The sequence below is a fragment of the Solenopsis invicta genome, chromosome 1, assembly GCF_016802725.1.
Source record: "Solenopsis invicta isolate M01_SB chromosome 1, UNIL_Sinv_3.0, whole genome shotgun sequence".
NCBI lineage: Eukaryota > Metazoa > Arthropoda > Insecta > Hymenoptera > Formicidae > Solenopsis > Solenopsis invicta.
In genome coordinates this window covers 27,723,003-27,747,821 of record NC_052664.1, presented here as the reverse complement: position 1 = coordinate 27,747,821, position 24,819 = coordinate 27,723,003, and the positions used below count along the sequence as shown (strand labels likewise).

General features: G+C 32.5%; 1 protein-coding gene across 2 annotated transcripts in view; it reads right to left on the bottom strand.

Annotated features, from left to right (window-relative positions):
• The window catches only part of LOC105197592 (PH domain leucine-rich repeat-containing protein phosphatase 2), a 77,902-nt gene extending 75,318 nt beyond the window's left edge, over positions 1–2,584 (bottom strand). Inside the window, exon 1 of one of the 2 annotated variants that reach the window (XM_039449545.1) lies at positions 1,661–2,584. In XM_039449545.1, coding sequence (XP_039305479.1) covers positions 1,661–1,702 — 42 coding nt within the window. In that variant the 5' untranslated portion in view covers positions 1,703–2,584. The remainder of the gene's footprint in view (positions 1–1,660) is intronic. The other variant, XM_039449587.1, reaches the window with a different exon arrangement.
• Between the last annotated feature and the right edge of the window lie 22,235 nt (positions 2,585–24,819).

The window sequence follows — 24,819 nt, the reverse complement described above, 5'->3', positions numbered from 1 at the left end:
CGCGCGAAACACATGTTCCATAGCTAATAAGGATGATGAGTTATTCATGTCTCGCGTATCAGAAGAGAGAGAGAGGGCTCATACCATAAATCTGTCCGGTTGGAACGTGACGTTTAGCCGATTTCGTGACGTCGCGTCATATTGTCGCTGATTGTCGCCCGCACGTCGTGAGTGATCAGAGAATTTGATCCCAGCGGAGAATTACCTTTCAGACACCACCGAGGCGAGATACATAACCGTGAAACGTGTGAAAGTAATCCGCGGGGAACGGCCAGGAGGGCAAGGAAGAAGATGCGAATACGTGTTGCACTTGCAGCTTCGAATCACGTAGCCGCGCTTTCTATTTATCTATCGTCCCGTAACCGAAAAGGAATTCATCTTAAGTTTATCGCCGCGTTCGCCGAGAAAATTTATACCAAAGGAAAGGGGGAAGGGCACCGGGGTGGCGAACTTCCTTTCTCACGAAATGCGAGTTTCCGGGGCGTGTCACGGCGTTATGCTTGGTATAAATTTAAGCGACATGGAGGACACTCAGTATGTCGATCAACGGACGAATTCATGAGTAACGTGGGTCATGAATGTGCGGTGAAAAGAAATGGAAATGAGGCAGTTTCCTCTGTGATTTTTTTTATGCTATCGCACGAACCATGTGTAACGTTTCAACGTGCAACAGCTTTAACAGACGCGTTAATCTTAATCGTGTAATATGTAATTCTTTATACATTTTACATTTATAATACATTTATACGTCAATTTTTCATTATATATATATAGTTATTTTATTTATATTTATTTGATTCAAGAGTTCAAAAGTTATTTTTTATTTAATTAATATCTGATTGATACTGACAGGACATTCACTTTCAAATTCAATATTAATTTGCTGTTTTGACTGGAAATTAGCCGGAACGGACAGAAGTCGTAAACCCATGACAGTCCAATCTTGTTAATGAAAACAAATATTAACTAGCGCGAATAATCATTAACGACAATACCATAGGTAGCCATTTATCAACAGAGCAGTAGCCGCGATGATTTCCGTCGAGTTGCCTGCCAATATTATCGAACAAATATTTCCGGCTAACAGAATTTGGTAGAATACGATCGATATCCATTATCCACCGAAAGGAGAAACCGAATTACGAAGGTACAGCGATGTACTTCTCGAAATTTGTTACAAACTAGATAAATATGTACTTATGTGAAACATAATTCTATTTCTTAAAATGGCGATATTAAACAATGTAATTATATTTTATCATTGTAATTAGAAAAGTACTAATGCAACAGTTACTTCCTTATCCTACCGACTAAAATATCAAGAGTTATTTTTACGTCCTATAAATTCAAGGAATATACGTCTCTTAACAGAATTGATTTTTAATTATTTGAAAAGAGCTTCTAAAATCGAATTTTGAGTTTAACTTCGTTTTCAAGAGTAATTGAGACAAAAATATATAAATGAGTGGATATAATAAAACCGAATAGGTTTGTGTAACTGTGAGGATTTGAGAGAATATTTTGATTGAAAGTTTTACAGGTACTACAATACATTTTTGAAATTGTTTAATCGTTAAATTAATTACTGAATTTTAACAAACGTTAAATTAAAAATAGATTGGATTAATATTTACTATGATGTTTAATTAAAACAATTAACTCTTTGTTGAAGCAAAATCACGGGATCAGTTAGATCAGTCATGCGAATCAGTGAATTTCACATTTTGGTTTTTTAACTTACACACAAATAAATACTGCGATTCAATTCATTTCATTTAGTTATTATTCAATGATTGTACGTAAACGCCGCGCAATAAGTTCACAGAAATGCTCTAAAAGGTTCACAATCACTTTGTCACAAAGCATCACTGATAATCAATGATTCTAGTGCAATTAGAATCGTATTGAGAAAGAGATATATATATATAAAGACTTTGATTAATTTCACAAAAAACACAGAGAAAATCGACGCTATATTATATTTATCCACCAGACACGTCGATTCACGAGGTAGTCATCACGGACACTGGCCAGAGTTCAGGATTGTCGTATCGCACCCGGCATCATGCATACATCGCCAAGCCACCTGTCTCTCTTTCTACCTGTTGGCTGCCAAAGGATAGAAACGGAAGAGAAAGAGAGAAGGAAAGAAAGAGAGAGAGAGAGAAAAAAGAGAGAGATAGAGCTCGCGCTTCGGTTAGGGGGAGAAGAGAGAAAGGTCTCTTCGCCGGCGGTTTCTCCTTCCCACGTGTTCGCGTCACGTGTTGTAGCCTGTAGAGAAAGAGGAGGACAGCCCGATGCGGCGATCCTCCCAACCAGCGACCCTCGTCGGGGAAACCAACGGCAGCGGAATGATGTACTTCCGCTCTTGACGCCGCTCTTGGCGAATAGTTCGAGAGGATGATTGAATTTCGGGCATGCCTGGGAAAGGCTGGCAATCGAAAGTGGTAAAGGTACCATCGGGAGATCCCGATGACGAGGTTCGCCAGCGAGTCTCGAATATGAAATTTTGAAGTTGTAACTATTCAGAGATCCTGAAAACGGCGGAGTTCTCTGGAATTCCCTCGAGAAGGATTATTCGGAGATTTATGATTGGTTTTATCAATATCGGTTAACTTCAACCGACTCTTTATCTCAATTTTGTAGAATTAGAAGTGGGAAGGGATGAAGAATCTGGCAAATTACGAGTGAAGTTAATTGAGACCTCGATAAAGCAGATTGTTGGAGACTGTCTCGTTACGTTCAGTTGAACATAAGTTAAAACTTGTAAAATAAATATAACGATATACGAATGACCTAACAAAAATAATAATTGAGTAATTTCATTAATATTCATTAATCATTAAGAGACTAACAGATTAGCCGCGAATGGAGAATGGTTGTCGCTGTTATAAACACAGTATAGAGTTTATCCCGTAAATACAGTTTGGATTTGCAAAATGTTTCACGAGTACGTGTATTGTTCTCGAAAGCGGTTTAAGAGCGTTATACCGAAATGTAACTCGGCATAAAGGAGGCCATTCCCACGCGTCTCTCCGCGTTTCCCTTTCTCGGGCGAAGCAGCATGGCCACCCTTTCAGGCCAGGAAGCGGTTGTATGGGTGCGCCTCGCGTGTTTGTGCGGTCACCGAAAAATGTGTCCGCCTCAGTCAAACGATTCGACACGCTTGTACGCGGTAATGTGCAACTGACTCCGTAATTCCCTCCCGAGTTACACTTTCAAGAGCTATCGCTGTTACACCAAGTAACACAAGGCTGCAAAATTGCAGCTACACGCTCGAGAATTATTGCCTTTACGATCTTACGGCAGCTGCAGTCAAGGATCTACGAAAAGGAAGATTTATGAAAACAAAGCTCTGCCGCACGTGAGATTTATGAAATGAAGAATTTACGAGCGAGTCCCTGTAGTATTAGCAAAATTAACTCACGCTCACTGAAGATTGAGCGCGCCTCTGATATTCTTCAATTATATGCACCTCAAAGTGTTATTAACGTATTTAAAATGATTCTCAGTCACTTATGTTGACAGTATTCGATTAATGCATACGGTTAAATTACTCGTATCCGCAATTAATGTCACAAAATTAAATATGGCAGATAACTTGAGAGCCCTGCGTTGAACGTGATATTACGCGATCGAATGTCCGCAACAATATCCCCGCGGCGAGTAAAAAAGTCTTTTGTCTGTGGCAAGAATCTGTATCGGGTTTTTCCCGTGCAGGAGGAGCTGACAATGGCGGTTCGAAACTTACTTTCCCGATCTCTCCAAGACACAACCTCTGTCAACGCGGGCTATTCGGGTTATTTCACCCACCCCTTCCGGCCTCTTTCTTCATTGTCTTCGGTTGTACCACCCTTATCGCGGACTCCTCTCATCCCGTAATTACAAACGAAACCAATTAAAGCTGATGAGCCTAAATAGCCTTGCGCCGAGGTTTGATTGCGTCCTCAAAGCCATCCGCAACACAATAGCATTGACTACCATCCTGTCATCGCGAGAATTATGCATCCTTCTCAATGCTCTGTAGGATAAGGATCGGTAGATCAAATTATTAAATACTATCTAGTGCCATTGAAATGGCGATTTGTGTTAATAATGTTATCAAAATTATACATATATATTTTTATCTTTTAAAAAAATAGAAGAAAGTTGCTAATATTAGCCTATCCCTCCTAAAGGGGCACGCCCATTTTTTCCCGGAAACTAAACATTGCACCGTATTAATACCGATAAACATAACTCCTTAGATAATTAAAGAAATAAAAACCCAATGCATACTGTTCATGCACATTCTTAAATTTGCAGTTAAAAATGTCGAACGTGATTGTACAATTAGGCAATTGCTCTGCAAAATTTCAATATCGCATATCATGCATATTTCAATGCTTGCCTGCACTTGAAACTTTACAATAGTTTAGATTTCAATTAATATGTTTATAATCATTTTTTAAATCGTTTTCCAACGCATCGCTAAATTTTCCATTTCTTTAATACGAAAATAAACAGATGATATATTAGTCGTTCGATGTGTTTGTCGTAAGATGTCATAAAACTCTAATTTGAACTTTTATTTTTTTAGACGCTATACGTTCAGTTTAAAAATTTAATATAATATTAGTTTGCCTTTAAATAATATTTTAAACATTTTTTAACAGATTGAAGCATTTTGATTTTTCGATCATACCTCCTAAAACTTGACTCAAACTTCGTTTGCTTCCATTAATACATCTATTCCATTGATATTTCATATCTATGGCTAGGAAGCCTCGAAATAAAATATTTGGCACGTCTGGCACTGAGAAACCCGCATTGCAGAATTTCTTTGCGATGTGTATGTGTGATAAACAAGATTACACGCTTCACAAATCTTGCCTTTATCTCGTGTCACGTCTATTAAAGACGTTAAAAGAAACAGCACTAAGAAAACGTCATCTTCCCAGGGGAGCTTAGGGTGTGCATTTAGTTCAAAGTTAAACCGACGCGCGATTTCAATCGTCATGACGTTTAGATCGCTGCGAATCGAAAGCTGTCGGTCCGTATAATCCAGTCCTGACATCGCCTAATCGCCCCCTTGGATTTCCCTTCGTGATCCCACTTGACCTTCTTTCGGCCACCCTCGTAATCCGCTCGAGTGCGCGAGAACCAACAGTGGCCGATATTTAATCGATCGCGGCTCCCTCGACGCCCGTGCTCGATCTCTCGATTTCGCGACTCTGTCCGATTTACCTATTACCGTTCGTGAAATATTGGCAAACTCCGCAGCTAGATTAACGAACTCATGATTTATCGGTCCCTTTTTGGCCGCTCCGCTTCGCTCGATTAATGAGAATCTCGCGACGGTCACTTGTCGACCTCGATTCACCACGATATTTATGACGATGACTTATTGATGTTTAGAAATCATCCTACTCTATTCACGAGTTTCGACAAATTCAGTTATTCAGTGCAAGTTTCAAATAATAATTTGTGACTGGGTAATTAGAAATTATAATTAACAAAATATTATAAATTGTACAATTTATGTAAAAGAAAATTTAGTTCTTAATTTGTCACAGTCATTCATGATTGAAGAAACGATAAATACTTACAATTAGTGAACGCCTTTACATTACAAGTACGTAATTTAAATTAAATTATATGTATTAATTATATAATTTATAAATACAAAGAATTGCAGACAACTGCAATAAGAATTATGAAACAGCAAGAAATAGGGACTTTATGAAAGAGAAATGGAGTTTCTTGCATCTTTCGATGTCAAATTTTAGCTAAAGCGATCTCAGAATTCCTTTTCAAATTATAACGACCCACTTAACAATTCCGATTTTATTAAGAACCCCCGCGGAAGTGCGACTCGGGCTTTCCCAGACCGGAACGAAGATAGAGAATAAGGAAAGGGATAAATGGAAGAATGGCGGTCGGCGCTATGATAATTAAAACGGAAAATTATGAGACGTAAATCGAGAACTGGAAGTTCGCCGATGACAACGCCGTTGCATCCTGCGTGCAAAAGCTTTTAATGCGTAACGTAATTTGCCTCGGCTTTAATGAATGGTGTAAATCACTCAAAGGGGGGAAAAAAAAGAAAAAAAGAAATAAGATTCGCGAATTATTGAATTTAATAACTAAATTAAACTGAAGGACAATCTCTCTTTTTAAAACTTTGTTAGCTTCTTCAACGTAGTTTATCAAACTCGTTTTACTTGGTCGAACTTTTATCAACTATTATTAACGCTCTTGTATAAAGCAGAATGAAGTTTGATCAAAAGTGCGTAATTATGAGTTCGAGACGAGTTAGCTATTGAAGCAAATCCGTTCGATTTGTAACACGATAGTAAATAATTTTGATTCAAAATCCAATCATCGTGTGGATGGCTCAAACACTGACAAATCCGTGGATATGTCGGATATATCGGCTATCGAGGCTTTCATTCCTGATGACAGTAATGTCCGCAATCCTCTGCAAAAACACGATTCATGTGTACACAAGACAGGTTTGACATTGTTTTCGATACTGCGTCATATATCATTTTAACTTCATACGGACAGAGAGAGAGAGTGGACACATTGCTCATCAATTTACAATAAAATAATTTGTCAAATAACGTTTGTTTAACATTTTCAAGTTTCACGTTGCACGATATCCTTGTTTTTTTAAATATTTAACAACAAATTGTTGCAAATAAACAATAACAAAGACAATTACTCTGAAATAAAAGTTTCAAGTAATAGCACGAAGAAGTAGCGACGAAAATTGTAATTGTTCGTTGCATTTTATGTGTAAGAAAAATCGTTATAACTCGAAAAGTTTTAACGCTCTCTTACGGGTAAGGTGTCGATCAATGCGGCTCTTAATAGTCGCGAAGTAAAAGAAAAGTGCGAGGTAACACCTGTCGCCTGTCGCGGATACGATACGGTTCGTCCCGTTTAAGGGTATCCAGCGCCGGCAATTCGTTTCACTCTCGGTGTCGGTGTCCGTGAGTTTAGGCATTCCGACGACGTTCTAAGGATATTGCCTTTCGTAGTCCGTCACGCACAACGTCGTGCGCATAGTAAGAGCGCTGATGCCGCCGGTTTAAGAATACCTGAGCGAGCTATCGTGCGGATCCGAAGGAAATGTCAAGCGGACTCAAACGGCGCGGAAAGCCCCGCCGATCAATCCTTTCCGCTATCCGTAAACGCCGCGGGGTGTCACGTCAATGCGTTCAATACCGCGCGCTATTCCAATTTCTTCTCAATTAGATGAGTAAATGTAAATTGATGCTCAAAATTTCTTTTCTTAATTCAAGATTATAATTAAATTAATTTCGGAGAGACGCTTTCGTAGCGGCAGATATTCAAGCGTGTTACCGCTTGAAACGTTATTCCAAGAGGAACAGTTCTGTCAGGTAATATATACTATACAGACCGATTATATTTAAAAGGTTAATCAGCTCGCTAATGAAGTCCCATATCAAATTTTCGACCTGTGCAGGCAGGTAAAATTATTAGACGAATAAAATCCCATTACATGACACACTGTGCGGCCCATATAATAGATTTAACGCGCCCGTTCCTTTCTGTTTGAATTTTACCAAGTAAATCTCGTTTAACGTCAGGTTTAACGTCGCGCCTCGTAATCCCGCTAATCTCGATTTAATGAGAAGGTAATTTTGTGCCGGAGTTATCGACGTTTATGCCCTGTCGCGGAGATCAACCATCCACCCGTCGTTAGTATAATGCCGGTTACGTTCAATGCCTGTCGGGGTAGCCTCGTCTAATCCGATCCTACTTGGTTTACACGGCGGCGAGTCGAACGTAATCCGGATCTAACCCCGCGCAAACACGCCACGTTGCCAAAGATGCGATTTCCGTGGGTGAAGAGACGAAATTGAGTGCCGTACGATTCTATGAATACAGCCGTATAGGGTACAGAAACTAACTGCCTTAACTAACTTGACCCACGTCACTCTCATCATCGTTTTACGAAACTACTACTACACCTATTAATTGTGAGAGGAGAAATCCACCCATTTGTCATTGTAAAGAGTATAAGAGTATCCTACGCGCAATGGAGGAATATTGGATACTAGAAACAAAAATTAAAATTTTAAAATTAGTCTCCTCATCAATGAATATTAAATAATTTGCAGTGCTATGTTTACAATCAGTGATTATTTATCGTTTTTCATTGATCTTGATTATAAGAGAGACTCTTACTGATAGAAATCAGTGTATTATCTAAAAGATATTGTATATATTAATATAATTATAATTATAGCACTGAAAGCAGTAAGATTTTATTGATTTTGGTTCAAAATGGTAGAATATCATATCTTTGTAAATAATTTGATAAAATAAATTTTCTATTCAAGTACAATTCTGTTCTACTCATTCTTTTAAATTCATAGATCTTTTAGGTCTTATCGATGATGATGTTAGCATAAATACTGTGTTTATATAGAGTCGTAATTTATAATTCAAAATTGTTCAAAATTTTAGTCCACAAAATAAAGAAGATTTATGACATTGTGAATTCATAAAAGCATGAATTATAAATCATAGATTAGATTCTAATTTTACAAATTACTCTATTTTATGTATGTACAAAATCTGTTTCATCCGTTTTCAAATTGACGAAGTAGTTTGTTTTTAAACAATAAAAATAAAGACCGCCTAAAAAAGCATTAAAAATGTAAAAAAACCAGCAATGTTTACCGGCCAGTAGATCTATTCTGTAACTTCATAACGACAATATCACCAGCTAGGAATATCGTTACGTGTTGTTGCGCAGCTTAACGACGCTGATAACGATACCGAATTGTCACTAATTGTGACCTGCTCGTTCCCTTGCCGCGCCGCCTGCTTCTGGCTAGGCGATCGCTAGACGATTTCCGCGCGTTTGAGCGCCCATTGGTTGAAATGCTTGCAAACCCGGGGCGTCCCCCTCGTTCGGACAGGAGGACCACTGTGGGATTTTAGTCGGTAGGAGTCCGACTTAACCTTTTCCTCTATCCCGAGAGGGAAGGGTATCCATGATGGATTTCCTCGTGTAAAAAAAGGCGGTCTCCGCGCGCGATGGGTAGGGAAAGTGTGCGGTCATTCGCCGATTTTACTAATTTCTATTTCGGGAACTGTTACAAATTTTGAAAGATGGTACAGAACTTTTCAGCTCAGTTTGACATGCTCTATCAATCAACGAGACCACGGGCAAACTTTTCCTAATATCCTGTATATGTACGCTATACGTACGTACTTGTTCGCGCTGGAACGGATTCGTCTCATACCTATCACTAATCGCGTATTACGCGAAAGAGGATTGAAGACAAATATAGTACAATAAATATTAAAATAAAAATACAATGAGTATTAAAATTTTTTAAAATAATAATAATAATAATCGAAAAAATAAAATGAGTTTTTTGAACTCAACTGCTAAAATCAGTCAAATATTTTTGGCGATGTTAAAGTATGTACGTAATACTTTGAACATAGGTACTTTAAAAGCGACCTATAAATAGAGAAATTATTACTTTTGTAAAATATCGTTTATTTAATTTTGACTGTAAAACAGCTGACTGCAATGGTCAATGTATTTTATTGACGAATGTTAGGCAACCCGAAAATTCAGTAAACTTAAAAATATTGTTTGCAAGTAGAATAGTTCACAAAATTATTTTTGGCTCATAAAAAATTACAGTTTTAAAGGATGAAATCACTCTTTAAAGAAAATGTACATTTTTTCGGCGAAATAACTACCGAGAATGGTGACACGTATAAGAAAATTTAAACAAAAGTTACATCTCGTTTTTTTTTTGGCTCTACGCAATTGTATATAGATATAAATAAAAATATTCGTCTTATTTAAGTTACCCTTGTCATCAACCATTAAAATTGAATTTTTATTCTTCGTAAATGAAAATCTTCACACCTCTTTTACACTTTTTATAATCATTTTTTGTGATATCTTTTATAAATAAATTGTATCCAGAATCATTCGTAAACTTCAAGATATTCCCCGATGTGTCCCTATACGGTCACGTGAGCATTTCCCACGAGTTTTATCCGTACCTCATAATGTAACGTTTACGAACGCAGCTTAAGTAGTCCCTTTCAACGAGTTTATGAGTTTATTATGTTCTATATCTGTACAGTTTATATGTGTTTTAGTAAATAATGGTTATACAAAATTGGAAATGTATACTTTGAGTTGACACTTTGGTCTTCCTAGGAAGCTGACAGGTAGTAGTACAAACAGTATGGCATCAGCAGTCGAGCAGTGCACTCGAAAATTCTAACGCAGCATTTTATTTTGTGATCTCTTGTTTCATTTATCATTACAGATTAAACATTTAGAAAAGGATCTAAAGATTTGAAACAATCGATTAACCTGCGGAAATCGAGGTCAATAGAAGAAAGTCTGTAAATCCGGAACAAATATAATGTGATGAAGAGAGTTCTAGTACATCGGCAAAAAAAAAACGGTTAAGTGAAACGCAAGAGAACGTAATTGTACCAGAAGGTTATTCTACAGAATATAGGTATTAAATTTTATATTACTCAAAATAACAACGAAAGCTTATATCAACTAAATTGGAAAATTAAATCTAAAATCATTTCAAGCTGCAATAAAACCTAAGAAACAGTTGCTTATATCGTCGCCGGCATATTTAATGAAGGTAATGCTGTAATTCTTAAAATGTCTCAAATTATTGTATTGAATGAGTAATGATCTGAATGCTCGCAGATGTGTTGAAAAAGGAATCGTTACGTGCTTCAAAATTTCGGATTTCGGCGCGCAACAGAAGACTCAAGAGGCAAGAGCACCTTGGCGACAAGTAGAAACTAAAAGTTTAGAAGCTGCAATCAATTTGGAGGACTTACAATTTGACCCTGGAATGGACGAATCCATATAAGTAACAAAATTTGCAGTTTATTTTGTTGGAAACTTAACTTGAAGCATTAAACGCATTTTCCTAAAAATTGCATTTTCAAAATCGATAACCAAAATATCTTGAGAAACACTGCATCAATCAAAATAAAATTTTGTAGTTTAGTTTTAAAGGCTCGGGAAAAAAACCCGACTGTTTCAATTTTTTCACGGGTTTTCTCGGTTTCTTCTCAAGGGGCAGGAAAATTTATTAGAAAAATTCAAAACGTGTGGTACTATAATGGTTCCTCATTAGTGTCACAGTTACCTGTTTTACGATATGATTTTTTAACCCTAGCTCGCTACGCTTATTTTCAAGTCTGTAGTTCGCCATATTTCCATCAGTGATTTTTTGTCTGGTTTCTTTCAGTCAAATTAATATTTTAAAACTTGTATAATAAAAATAAAAGCTATATAATCTGAATACCATGCTCATAAGATAATAGCAAATAGAGAGAATTATTTAAAATAATTAAATTTATAACAAAATACAGAAAAAAGTAAACTATAAAATGAGATTACGCTTCAAGAGTTCAACGGATCAGGGTATAGCGAACTAGAGTTGAAAATCTGTTGAAAATAAATTAAACAAAAATGCTTTTAACGGTCGTAACTAGACCTTAATGTTTATATTTGTTCGTGTGATTTTATTTTATTATTGGTCAAGGTTGGTTAAAACATCCGTAGCGGAAATTCGGCAGGTTTGAACCCTGGCTAAGGTGATATTTTTGGCAATAAATTCTTTACTGTTTTTTCAGGGGCAAAATGCTAATATTTAGATGCTAGTTAACATCATTTAGTATTAAATTGATTTCAATTTAATAAACCTGATACTACTAATTCTTATTTAACTTAGAGCTGTGTTATGACTGAAAAAGTATTTTCGCGCTCAGTTTGATGAATTTGATGAAGTATATAAAGTCACACGAATAAATATAAGCACTGAGATTTAGCTACGACCGTTGAAGAAGTTTTTGTTTAATTTGTGTTGTCATATTATCAGTCAAATATTTCTATGGTTGAAAATCTGTTAATGAGAAATATAATCAGTAAATGGTCCATATAAAATTAAACTATTGTTGGTCTCTGTCTTCCAATTTCTGTCCTTAAAGTTTTGTCTTTCCGTTTATGATAATGTAAATACGACAGAAACAAAAAGCAATAATGTGTAAAAACAGAATTAATATATTTAAAAAAAAAATAAAGCGTATGCTTCTTGATAATTGCTAATATTCAAAATTCTTTACAAAATAATTAACATAAATTTTAATTTTAATTAGTCTTTAAACTAGGATTACATTCGTGCTTCCAACCGTTTATTTAATAATTATTAATCCTTAAATGACGTAATATTCTAAATATAAACATAATATTCCAAATATAAATATTAGCTCAATATCAATATCCGCGTTTATATAATATGTCTCATTTAATAATACTGTAAAATTAGGTAGCATGTCATTTACATAACTCAAACAAATAGCAATTTTCCGTAAAAAAAGCAATTTTCAGAAAAAAACAGGAATATTTATGATATTCTTCCAGCAATTTAACATACATATTAAATATTATATGTTTATGCGGTGTATATATTTATGTTTTACGATTATTTGGGATTAATAAAGTTTTTCATGAATCTTTGTAACAAGTTTTAACAATTTTAATAATGTCCAGATAATTTATGTTAACTTAATTTTTATTTAATTAAATTACGCTGTAAATTATTTGAGTAATTGCAATGTTAGTATTAAAAAACAAAGTATGCCAATTTGTTAATTTGTTTGCTGATTAACCACTCCTATAAAAAATCGAAAATTATTAGTCAATCAGGAACTAATCGGAAAGAGCGGTATAATCAGTGAGTGATAACAGCTAATTATTTTGAGGATAAGACAAATACATATATAGGTGGTACTTTTTTTTCAATAAATAAGCAGAGTATAAATAAACAGAGAATACTGTCCGATCAAATTATTTCATCAAAAAATACGAATATTTATCACCTTTCCGATAGTGCTGACTACGATTCATTAGAAATAAAATCATCGGAATGTTCGGAAACTAATATAAAAGAAATATTTATTTATCATTTTTTGAACGTATAATCCATTTATTCCTAGAGATTAGAATCATATTTGCGGTTATTTACTACGGACCCATATATTGCAGTGTAATTCGATAAGTTTACGTGAACGATAAAGGGAATAAGATAAATCTATAAATTAATAAGGTTTTAATTTGAATTAATAAAATATTGTAACATTAAAATCATTGAGTATTACGTACATTGTTTTAATATGTTATTATTTCATTTTACATGGAAAGACAAAAAAATATACTTGGCGCGAGCTGCTACCGCGTCTCTTGATAATGTACGATTTAGATAATGTACGATTAATGACATTTATAAAATTATTTTTCGTTTTATAAATGACTTGGTATATCTTTTACATACCTAATCTACATTAGTGTCAGAGATATATGCGCAAATCTCAATATCACGAATATTTAATAAAACATCTGCTATGTGCCATCTTGCAAAGCGAATGGAAGCTTCAAATTAAAAAAAGGAAAAAGAAGAGAAACGCCAATCTTTCTCTCGCTCTCTCTTCCTCAATTTTCACCAGCTGCTATCGTCCTTAAAGATCAATAAGAACCGTTTTTATGGCAACCAACGTGAATTTGCATCTCACTGGAACGGAAGTGCAGAAATGAGGATTTCGTTACCAATCAAGAGCTCGTTAGAAATTAATTGGAACGAATGTCCTCGCATATTCGTTGCTGCATGATACGCTTTAATTTTATGCGAATCCGTGAAATCCAATAGGCGCGATTCTAATTGCGTTTATTAACGCTAATAAAAGTGCAATGATATTGAGACGATTTCGTAAAGAGATATATGCTTATTTTAATCTTTTGATAAAAATATACTATTAAGTTTACATGTCCACAAAATGAGACACGTAATAAATTTCTTGCGTTCGGATCAATGAGAAATGGATTTAGATTCGAATTAATGAGAAAATAATTAATAATAAATCGGATATAATAATAAGCTGATTAATAAACGACAATCATGGTATCGCATCTCATTAATGACGACGAGTAGTTATACCAATAATAAATTGATGTATTAATATGTTGTGTAAACGCAAAATTTATTGGATCTAAATTGTTCGCATATAGTGTGATCCAAATATTTGAACCCATCTAAAATTCGTACAACAAATTAAAATATTGATTTTAATCTTGATCAAGAGAAACCTTCAATAAAAATTGTATTAAACGTTTTATTAAAAAATTAAGTTGTTTGCATTTTTCTCTAATTTTGTATATCTCTTGTATAAGATTTGTGAACAAATTACAAACAATGTTATTATAATAATTACTGCAGAAATTTAAAATATAATTAAAAAAATTACGGACACAAAATTTTTGTAACGTTCTCCATATTACACATATTTGTTCTGATATTCAAATCTGTTTTAATCTCCAAAGTAAGAATACCTCATTAACATAATTTACGCATGTAATATGTATAAAAGTGAAGGAATATACGTGTAATGTTTTTTTTTTAATAAACTAATTTCTTAATAGATACCACTGAGATAATTTATTAATGTACATGCTAATTAACTTTTAAATTAGATAGATTATGCATTTTCATTAATATTTCTGTTCGTTTATCGACGAAATAAATTCGATACTGTGTTTAAAATACCAAACAAAATTAATTTGTTGTAGTTCCAATGATTATTACATTTAAATAAAATTTATATAACTCACCACTTGGAGACCATGGACATCGTCGACTACGAATTCTTGATCAATAACGATTACTTCTGAAACCAATAATTTATTGCCTTAATTAATTGTTTCGATTTGCGGCTCATATTAGATTACAATAATTTATAAAAGCAATAAAATTTATATATTTCGCAAATTCTTATTTCAATGAAAATTTTTTTCATTTTTTATGAATTTTGAATACTTCGGAAATTCTTGTAATAGATTACACGGAGTGTCTCAAAAGTCGCGAATTAAAATATTATAACAAGAAAGTTCTTGAAAAATAAAATAAAAAAGTTATTTGGAAATTTTTATTTTAAAGTAGTTTTTTTTGGAGATTTAAGAGCTTAAAGCTGATCAATCAGAGATTACGCTTAGACAGTCACCTGTCATTCGTTCACTAATACTACCGCACGCATGACATGCGACGGTTTAAACGTAATCTCTGACTAGCTTTAAGCTCTTTTATCTCAAAAAAATTATTGCTTGAAATAAAACTTGACAAAAAACTATTTTAAACAATAATAATTTGAACTAGACTATTTTATTTAATTTTTCGAGAATTTTTTGCTATAGTATACTATTTTCACGAATTTTGGGACATCCTATATAATTTATTACGATATAATTACAGTAGAGGAGAAAGGAATATTATGGTTACTGTGGATTACGGCTACCTCTATTATTTCCATTATTAGATAACGGATTCTAACAATTGATTATTGAATTATTCGTTTAGTAGCCCGCCAACACACAATAGCTGACAATTGTTATAAAACATTTTTATTTTTGAGCACTTTGAAACTTTTTCAAAAAACATTTCAGCACTTAATTATGCATACTTCCTCATTATTTTTAAACTTAAACGTGTTATTATACTGTGAATGTATGTACACTCAAATATTATTTGTTTGTTATTTAATTTTTTATTCGTATGAGAAATTTTTATGTCGAAATATTTCTTTGTTAAATCGATTATCACTCTAGAGAGCAGTGTTCAGGAACATTGAAAATATCATTTTACGCTTGTTATTTAATGTTAAACAACGATAAAATAAAATCTCTAATGATATATCTAATGTTTCTGAACGCAGGAATATTCTAAAATTCTAAATAATGGAAAGTTAAAAAAAAAATAATTTTTTAAAAATATAATAAATCTAATAATTTTGTAATAAAATACTGTATTTTTGAAAGTAAATCAACTTTTTAAATTTATTTTTGAGCTAATCATATTGTGGTCATTTTTCTTTTTCCACTGATTACGTAGTACGTCATATTTTAATAAATCATGTCCTAAATAATAAATATTTCATTATTATGAGTCTAGAATCTATTAAAGAACATATTGACGAGTATAATATATCGTTTAAATTTTAATATAAAATATTGATTGTTAACAAAGTTATTCAATAAAATGAAAATGAGCAGCAATTACCCCCTCCTCCTCTTTAATTAATTACACGCGAGAATTAATATATTATTTTCACAGATATTATTTTCGACAATCGCGACATTTTAATTTGTTAAAAAAAAAATCTGTTTACTTTTTACGAGTACGAACCATTTATTCCAATACTGATAAATTTCAGCCGATTAATTTGTTTCAAATACCTTTCTCTGTTCTACGGGAATTGTTTTTACGAGAACGACGAAACATGACAAAGTGGCAATTACATCAAAGTTAACCTTAAAAAAAAAAAAAAAAAAGAAAACTTTGTTCCTTACGGGCGGATATGGGGCAATTTCACTCCGGTGTCGATGAGAAGCAATCAGTGGTAATTCTGCATAAACAGCTCATTAATAAAGCTCACGTTATTAAATGTAGTTTAACGTGGTTGCAACGATCGCGAAGGGTTCACTGATTCGCCTCTGACACTTGATTACGCGCTTTTTGACGAAACAATTGGCGCGGATAACGCGGCGCATTTCACGCCGAATCGATACGCCAGCGAGCCAAACGAAGTACGTTGTACATACGTCGCGCTCATTTATTGACTGCGTTTTCGACTATCCTAAATGCCTCGCACGTCTAACGTGGGTATCGTATTACGCTTGTAATATTAATACACAAAGTACGTGAGAGTAATCAGAATTTCTTGCAAATTCGGGACGCGCGATTCACACACACACACACACACACACGCGCGCGTATGCACGTACACGCGTACGTGAGTACATGTTAGTCGATACTCCATTCGGCTCCATTGAACGCGGTACGACGTAAAGCAGTGATTAAAGGCATGTAAGGACCAAACGATAGGACTTTCGTCGTCAAGGAATATTTCGTTACAGATTCGTGTGATACTGCTAGAAGCGCTCGGATCTAACGTTACGAAATAGAGAGTGAGTGAGAGGAAGAGAGAGAGAGAGAGAGAGAGAGAGAGAGAGAGAGAGAACACGCGACGTGTTTTACCTGAACGTGAATATCTGTATCACGTAGCCGACAGTGATCGAGTGGCTGCCTCAGTCGCTACTCGAAACACCTCTAAATTGTAAACACGACACCGCGAGGCCACATGAACTTCGCCCCACGCTTCAACGGGCCGATTTAAAAATCTGTGCGCACGGCGTACGTCCACCGCGACGATGCGACGGACGCGCTGAACCGCGAGAGATCGGAGTGAAGTTGCCGCTGCGTGGGCGGTGAATCGAGCGCCCCGAACGGGGATGCCGGGATTTTCAAACGCGCTCGTCGCGAATGTCGCAAGTATCGCATCGATCAGTGCGCGCGATCGCATTACCGATTTGTGCCGGTGCGTAACGGGCGTGATTGACCACGTTCTTCAAATCGATTCGCGAACAAGTGAGTGTCCTCATGACGAACATCGAGACGAGCAACGGGCTGGAACTCGATGCAGTCGTGGAAGGAGCGGTTGGGAATGTAGGCAAGATACCGTGAGTAAATTCACTTGCAGCCGTATTCTCATGCATATGTTATCGTCATATTATTGTCATAACGCGATATTACCATAGATATGGCAACAATAGAGCGTGTCTAACGCCAGGTAATGAAGAGGGAGTAAAAAAAATCAGGAAGCAGTTGCCGTATCTTTCTCTCTCTCTCTCTCTCTCTCTCTTTCTTATCGTTAACTGTCTTCCGTCTTTTTCTGCGTAATTCTCGCGCTTTTCTCGGTCTATCTTTTCTATATCTGTGAATATTACTGGCACTGTATACGCGTACGTATGTCTCACAAAAATGTCTTCTTCACTCGCGCGCGAAAAGCTCGATAAGTACATACACGTGCATCTGCTTCAAACGTTGAATATACAAGGATGGGAATTCCTTCTGTTATACACCTGTGTATTTATTTTAACTCTTTGTTTTTCGCGGATTTTCGCGCAGTTTTCTCGCGCGTCGTAATATTAATTAATTCACGCGCATATTTATAGCGTCTGTGTACCTTATACTTATCTATCTATATGTTAAAAAAGAGCATATTATGTTACAACGTAATTTTACTACTCCTGCCAATGTAGCATATAGAGTAGAACCTTTGAAGAGCCGCAGGGCTGAATCTTTTAAAGAGCATGTAGAGCCAAATCTCTTAAAGTGAAAGACTTGAAATATAAAGGATTAATATTGCAACGCATGCAAACTCGATTTTTTTTAACTCGACATTTATCTGCTACACAGAGAAAAATGTTATTCTCCTGCTAAGAAAGGCGATTATTTGATTTTTGTTTTCTTCTTTTAAATAACGGTTATCTTTGCAAAAAATATTTTCTTAGCAATAATCTTCAAATGCACTTATCATTTACTTGAGACAAGTAATATTTACTTAAAATAAACTATAGTACATATAGAAAAATATATATTTGCATTAAATAAATAGTAGGTATTTCAAATATTTCATAAGTTGATATCTCCGCAAATCTATCATAAGTTTTTCATCAAATTCATTCATCAAAATATATTCTGAATCCTAACAATTTATTACTTCAATTAAGAATATTAGTTAAAACAAAAATTCCATTTGCTTATAAGTCTGATTTTTCTTCAATGCAATTTTATAATATTCATCGAAAGAATATAATTTTGTTTTCAACAAATAATAATAAATTTTTCTAAAATTTATGACGAGTATACTTTAAAACACTTATCAAAAAAATATTCTATGTTAAAGATAATCGTCATAAAAAAAAAAAAAAAATGGTTTTTTTTTAGCAATGAAATATTCTTCTATGTGTAAGCCTGCTAATATCACCATGTTTTAGTATTATTATTTACGTTTGAAAACACGAGAAAAATATACATTTGTAAAAATAATTAACACAAAATCAATTTTTTTTTATTTTTTTGAAAATAAAGATTTGTAAAATCTTTAAATTTCAAATTAAATTTTTTTTTAGCAAAATTTGAATTTAAATTATTAAATTTTTTTATTTTTAATTTTAAATGTTTTAATAATGAGTTATCTTGAAATTTTGTTTTAATTTTAAGTTATCTTGAAATTATTGATAAAGGTTTTATTAACGGTGTTATTTAAAATACAATGTCGTTACGATTGACCGACATAATATTATCTACCGTGAATTCAACAATATATCACTAGATTTTTGCTTTAATGTACTTTAAGAGTAAAATTTTTTACTCTTACCCCGGAGGACATTTGGTTATATATACTTGTGTAAACATTATTTTAATTGAGTAACTGATTAAATACACAAAGAAAGATAGAACTAGCGTACATTAAATAAAATTTGTATTGAATAAAAATATTTAGCAAAAGATCCGTTGGCAGTAACAGGTAAAAATTAATGAATTTGTATGTTGGTGGAATTTTTAATGATAATTCTATCTTACTAATTGGACATGCTTTTACGGTCAGGTAAACGTTATATATTTTAAGTCCGTTTGAAAACCGTTGGCAAATAAGATTTTATCACCTGTTAACACCCTTAAAGTATAACTGCGAAACTCTGTTAATTTTGAATGTTTATCACGAAAGTTAACGTTCGTAGTTTAAGGCAACTGCCATTTTTCTTCGTTTCAGTTTTAAAATATGTGAATTAGTAAAAGTGTAGTGTAAAGTTCTTGCACGCTCTTTGCAACTACATTATTTCATCTAAGAAAATAAGACACAAAAGTATCAACAAATTAAAATATAGAAATTATAATATTAAGTATATGACTTATAATTTTAATCATATTGTATTAATTAATTCCATTTTGCAACTGCTGTCAACTATTAATGATAGAATAGCCAGTACGCATTTAGCATTAGACTCAACTAATGGAGAATACGAGTTAATTACTGATTGACATACTTCACTAAAATTTGTGGCTTCGAGCAATTTCATCCATTCAATTCGAGCTGTAATGCAATTGTGAGAACTATTGAATTAGATATTAAATTGTGTAACATTCATATATTAATTCAAACTGTGTATGTGTCTTGCCTTCAAAAGTACCTGTTATCTAAGAGTATATTTTAAATGATGTTTGCTTGGTTTATTGTTTTCTAGATGTTGGCCGCTTAACTAAATCGAGAAGTATTCTGAACCCATGATATATATGTCATAATCAGTAATATCTTATAAATAACTTAATCATTCCCGCATGAAAATTTTTTGAAAAACTGTTATACAAATTGGAACATTTTTCAGAAATATTGAGAAAAGAATTCTTTCAGAATTGTCCATTAAAGGGAATTATAAAATATTTGTATAAAACATCTGAGAAATTTTCTAAAAAGTTATAAAATTACACACAAATTCCAAAAAATTTTGAAAAATTATATCAAAAATTCTGAGAAAAATTTTCACTAAAGTTTCGATAATAAATAGACAATAAAATTTAGAATTTCTTAAATAATTTTTCAGAATTTTTATGTAATTTTCAGTATTTTTAAAAATCTCTATACAATTTTGTAATTTTTTAAAAATTTCTTGAATATTTTATTTTAGAATATTTCAGAAATTATACATATATGAAAGGTTCTAAGAAAAGATGTAGATTTTCTTAACATTTCTGAAAAGTATTCCAATTTGTATAAAAGATCTGAGAAAAATATTCACAAGGGAATGGTTGAATAATTTATAGATTATTATGATATATGGATTCAGAACACTTCTTGCTTTAGTTAAAAAGCTGCCAACATCTTGAAAAAAAAAGTAAACCAAACTAATATCGTGAGAAATATACCTTAAGTAAAAGAATAAAAACAAGCCATATATATATACTGTAAATAGTCGTACGAGTTTGCTTCGCATTGAAAATAATTCTTTCTGACAAATGCAAAAATAAAATTTAGAATGTATAAAAGGAGAAAAACATTGTTATGACACACGTTATTTTTCTGTTTTATGTAATTTTGTATTTTTCTTTGTTGAGAACCGTTGCTTTTTTTATATAAATTCAGACACAAGGGGAGGAAACGTACCAAAAATATTTCTTCCCCAATGGCTACAGTCAGCTTTGTGGAACAAGAATCGACGCGTTTGTAAGCGGAAGCTTAGCTCGAATATCGATTCCCGAACTCTGTTCGAAACTAGCTCATTCTGTGACGATGCATCGTGCGAGGTTACGCATTTATACAATGCCGTAAAGCCGCGCTTCCCTTCCTAACATGCGCAAGATCGTAAACACAACACAATTCGCAAGTAAAGCACGTTTCTTAATCATTAAATACACATGTAAATTACGGATATCCTTATATAATTCATTATTTGTCGCCATAATATCGTTTACTTCACGCAAAATAAAACAATATAACGTGAAAATGTAATGTTGTAATTGATAAAGTAATATGTCAGAAATTATTTTTATATGTAAACGTCTCTGACGATTTAATTCCTTTGCATTCTCGTGTCGAGGTACAACTAAAAGGTAAACTATTCGCGTTTCTAAAACTTTGTAGAGGAACATCTTTTGACTTTTTTCTGTAAATTTAGATAGATAATAAAAGAGAGAGAAAGAGAGTTATTTTATACATTAAAACAAAATTTTAAAATCTACAATACGTAAGTTGAATTAACGAAATATAAAGACACGAAAATAAGCAGAATAAATTTTAAGTTGAGTAACTTTTACCCATTTCTTAGTGAATCTCTCTCTCTCTCTTTCTCTCTGTGTATAACATGTATTTAACTAGTAAAATACATATAACTTTAATGCCATATTTATGGCGCTAGTATAATCATGCTCGCATATAAAGCCGCGCGTATTCTACGCCGCACGTGCTTTACTATGACTTTTTTTACACACGAATGTGCCTTCCGGTCGCATATAAACGCTTGGTTGCAAGTTGCGTCATCGTTGCATTTCCCGTTCATGAAACGCGCGATGGATGTAAATGGAACAAATGTACAAAAGGGATACATTACTATCCTAGCGGGCATTCTGTGCTCCGCATATATTTCACGTATTCCCGTTTTAACGGCATAACGATGTACATAATGCAGGAAAATTTCGCTTATCTTATTAAATTTCAATATGCCACATACGAAATGTTGAATTTTAGAAAATTGAGAATTTAATAAAACATTTTTATAAAGATATTCGAATGTTCTTCACAATCTCTAATATAAATAAAAACTTTAAAAGTATAATTAACAATCCCAATATATTTGTTTAAATAAATGAATGCACTATAAGAAAATTATTTATTAAAATCAAAATATTTTATTTAATTAAAAGAAATATTTATTATTTATTTATGTATTTCTACCTAAATATTTATTTGCACAAAACAAATTAATACATTTCGTTGATTTAAAAAAATATTTCTTAATCAAAAAAAATATTTGCTTTGCACAAAAGAAATTTAATAATAACAAAGAAACAAATGTAAACATAAGAACAATATGTATTTTGTTGACGTTTTTTTATTAAACTTATAAGAATAATTTAAAGTTAAATTTGTTATTTAAATCTAAAAAAAATGTTATATAAAAGATTTGAATATTTTTTTCAGACTGTTTCGGATTAACATAATGTTTAAAATATTTAGATTAATTGTACGACTTTTGATTTATGATAATGTAATATCGTACCTCAGAATATTCGAACCAATACTATGGAATTACGTCAAATTAAAGTTGATATTAACAGGAACATCCCTGTAAAAGGGACCCATTATCAAGTTACAGCGAGACATATTTAATACTGAAGATGTTATATTTTTTAACTTTATAAACATTTAGTTATTATTTCATTCTAGTTCTTAGCTCTTGTTATCTAATTAAAAAGTCACACACAATAAAAGATGCAGCATATAATTACCTTTCTAAATCATATTTTTATGAAATGATAATAAAGTGACGTTTCAAAGATAAACTCCAAAATTAGTATTAAATATATTAAATATTTATATTTAATATACTCGTACAGCATATTTAATGTACTGTCAAAATATTTTATTTACTTTTATTTCAGAGCCTAATTTTGGAGTTTATCAATTATAATATATTTACTCTAATATATGATTACTAATATATGATTACTCTAATAATTAAATTAATAATGATTAAACATTTACTTAATGAATACATATAGAATTGATGCATGCAGTAATTATTATTTAAAATATTAATTGTCTTTTCTATCTTACTTTAATTTGTATTTTAAATTTCTTTGTTACAGAATCACCATAGCGACGTGGCAGAATAACTCTCCTACTGCGTATCAGTTGGTGAGTGATAAGTAAATTTTTATAATTGCGGTAACAGATCTGTGACGATATTTAAAACATAATAAAAATGCGATTACATTGAATTATGAAAATAAATCACTAAATATATTACATTTCATAGATCTGTTGCCTTAAAATGGATGGACTAAAACATATTAGGATTTAATATTAAATCCTGGATGAATTACATAAATTGATTTATGTGTTTTTATTCATTGCATATTATTTGATTTATAATTGCATTCTCACGGATATATTTTATGCATTTGTGTAATAAAAGATAAAATGAATTATATAAATAAAATAAACTTATAAAATAAACTAAAAATGAATGAAAGAAATGAAAAATAAATAGAAATATAAAGCAACAAACACTCTAATATTGATTACAGTAGAAAAAATTGTTAGTTATTGAATAACAAATACTTTGTTTTATTTTTCCATTCTTTTCTCTTTCCTTCTCCATATTGTCCAAGATTAAATATTACATAAATTGGTACGAGAATGAAATATATTAAATATACTTAAAATTTTCAGTATGCATACTAAAAATTACATTACAATAAAAAACTGGTCATAATTATTGTCTTTTACTGGCGTGAAGATAAGTATCTTCTTGTTAGAATGCAACGCGGCCGTTGCCTAAATTAATCGTTGTACTTTTCGGCACGGATTCCAGCTCATAAATTTTAACGCGACGCCAACAATATCGTTAGAGTTTAAGAATCGCGGGAGTCCCGTGGTATCTCTTTGTGCGAAATTTATCGCCTAACTTCCTACACTTGAACTTTATACACGGAGTAAAGAGTAACTTGTCAGCCGGCACGACATTACCAGGAGAAATAAAATTAGTACAAGTATCCACAATATAAATATAAGTAAACATGTCTTTCGTTTGATTATTCTCTCTGCACATCCTTAGATATTTTTAGCTTTTAAATAAAAATTTTTACTGTTTATGGTAACAGTATTTTATATATATATAAAAATTTTATATATATATAAAAATTTTATATATATATATAAAAATTTTATATACCTATATATAAAAATATAAAATATTTTATGTATATTTATTAAATATTTAAAATATATATTATACTTTATATATTAATTATTTTAGAATTCATCATTATTTGACTTCGTAAGATTGATACTTAATCTTGTTGTTATATATATTTTATATCAAAAAGCGCAACGAGCAAGATACTCAAAATAAAGTTTCATATCTTGAAACGTAGACGATTCATTAATCACATTTTAGTTAGAGATCAAGAAGCTGAGAGTATACTCAGCTTATTGTAAGAAGTGAACTATTTCCGTGAAACGTAATGCTATTAAAGTATTGTACGATTGTTACGAACATTTTGCAATATTATATACACAATATAGTTACTCGATGATACGTTATTACGTGAGTGTTTCAAATAATATAAATTTAAGTAATTCAAGTAATCAATAAATAAAGTATGATAAATGTTATCT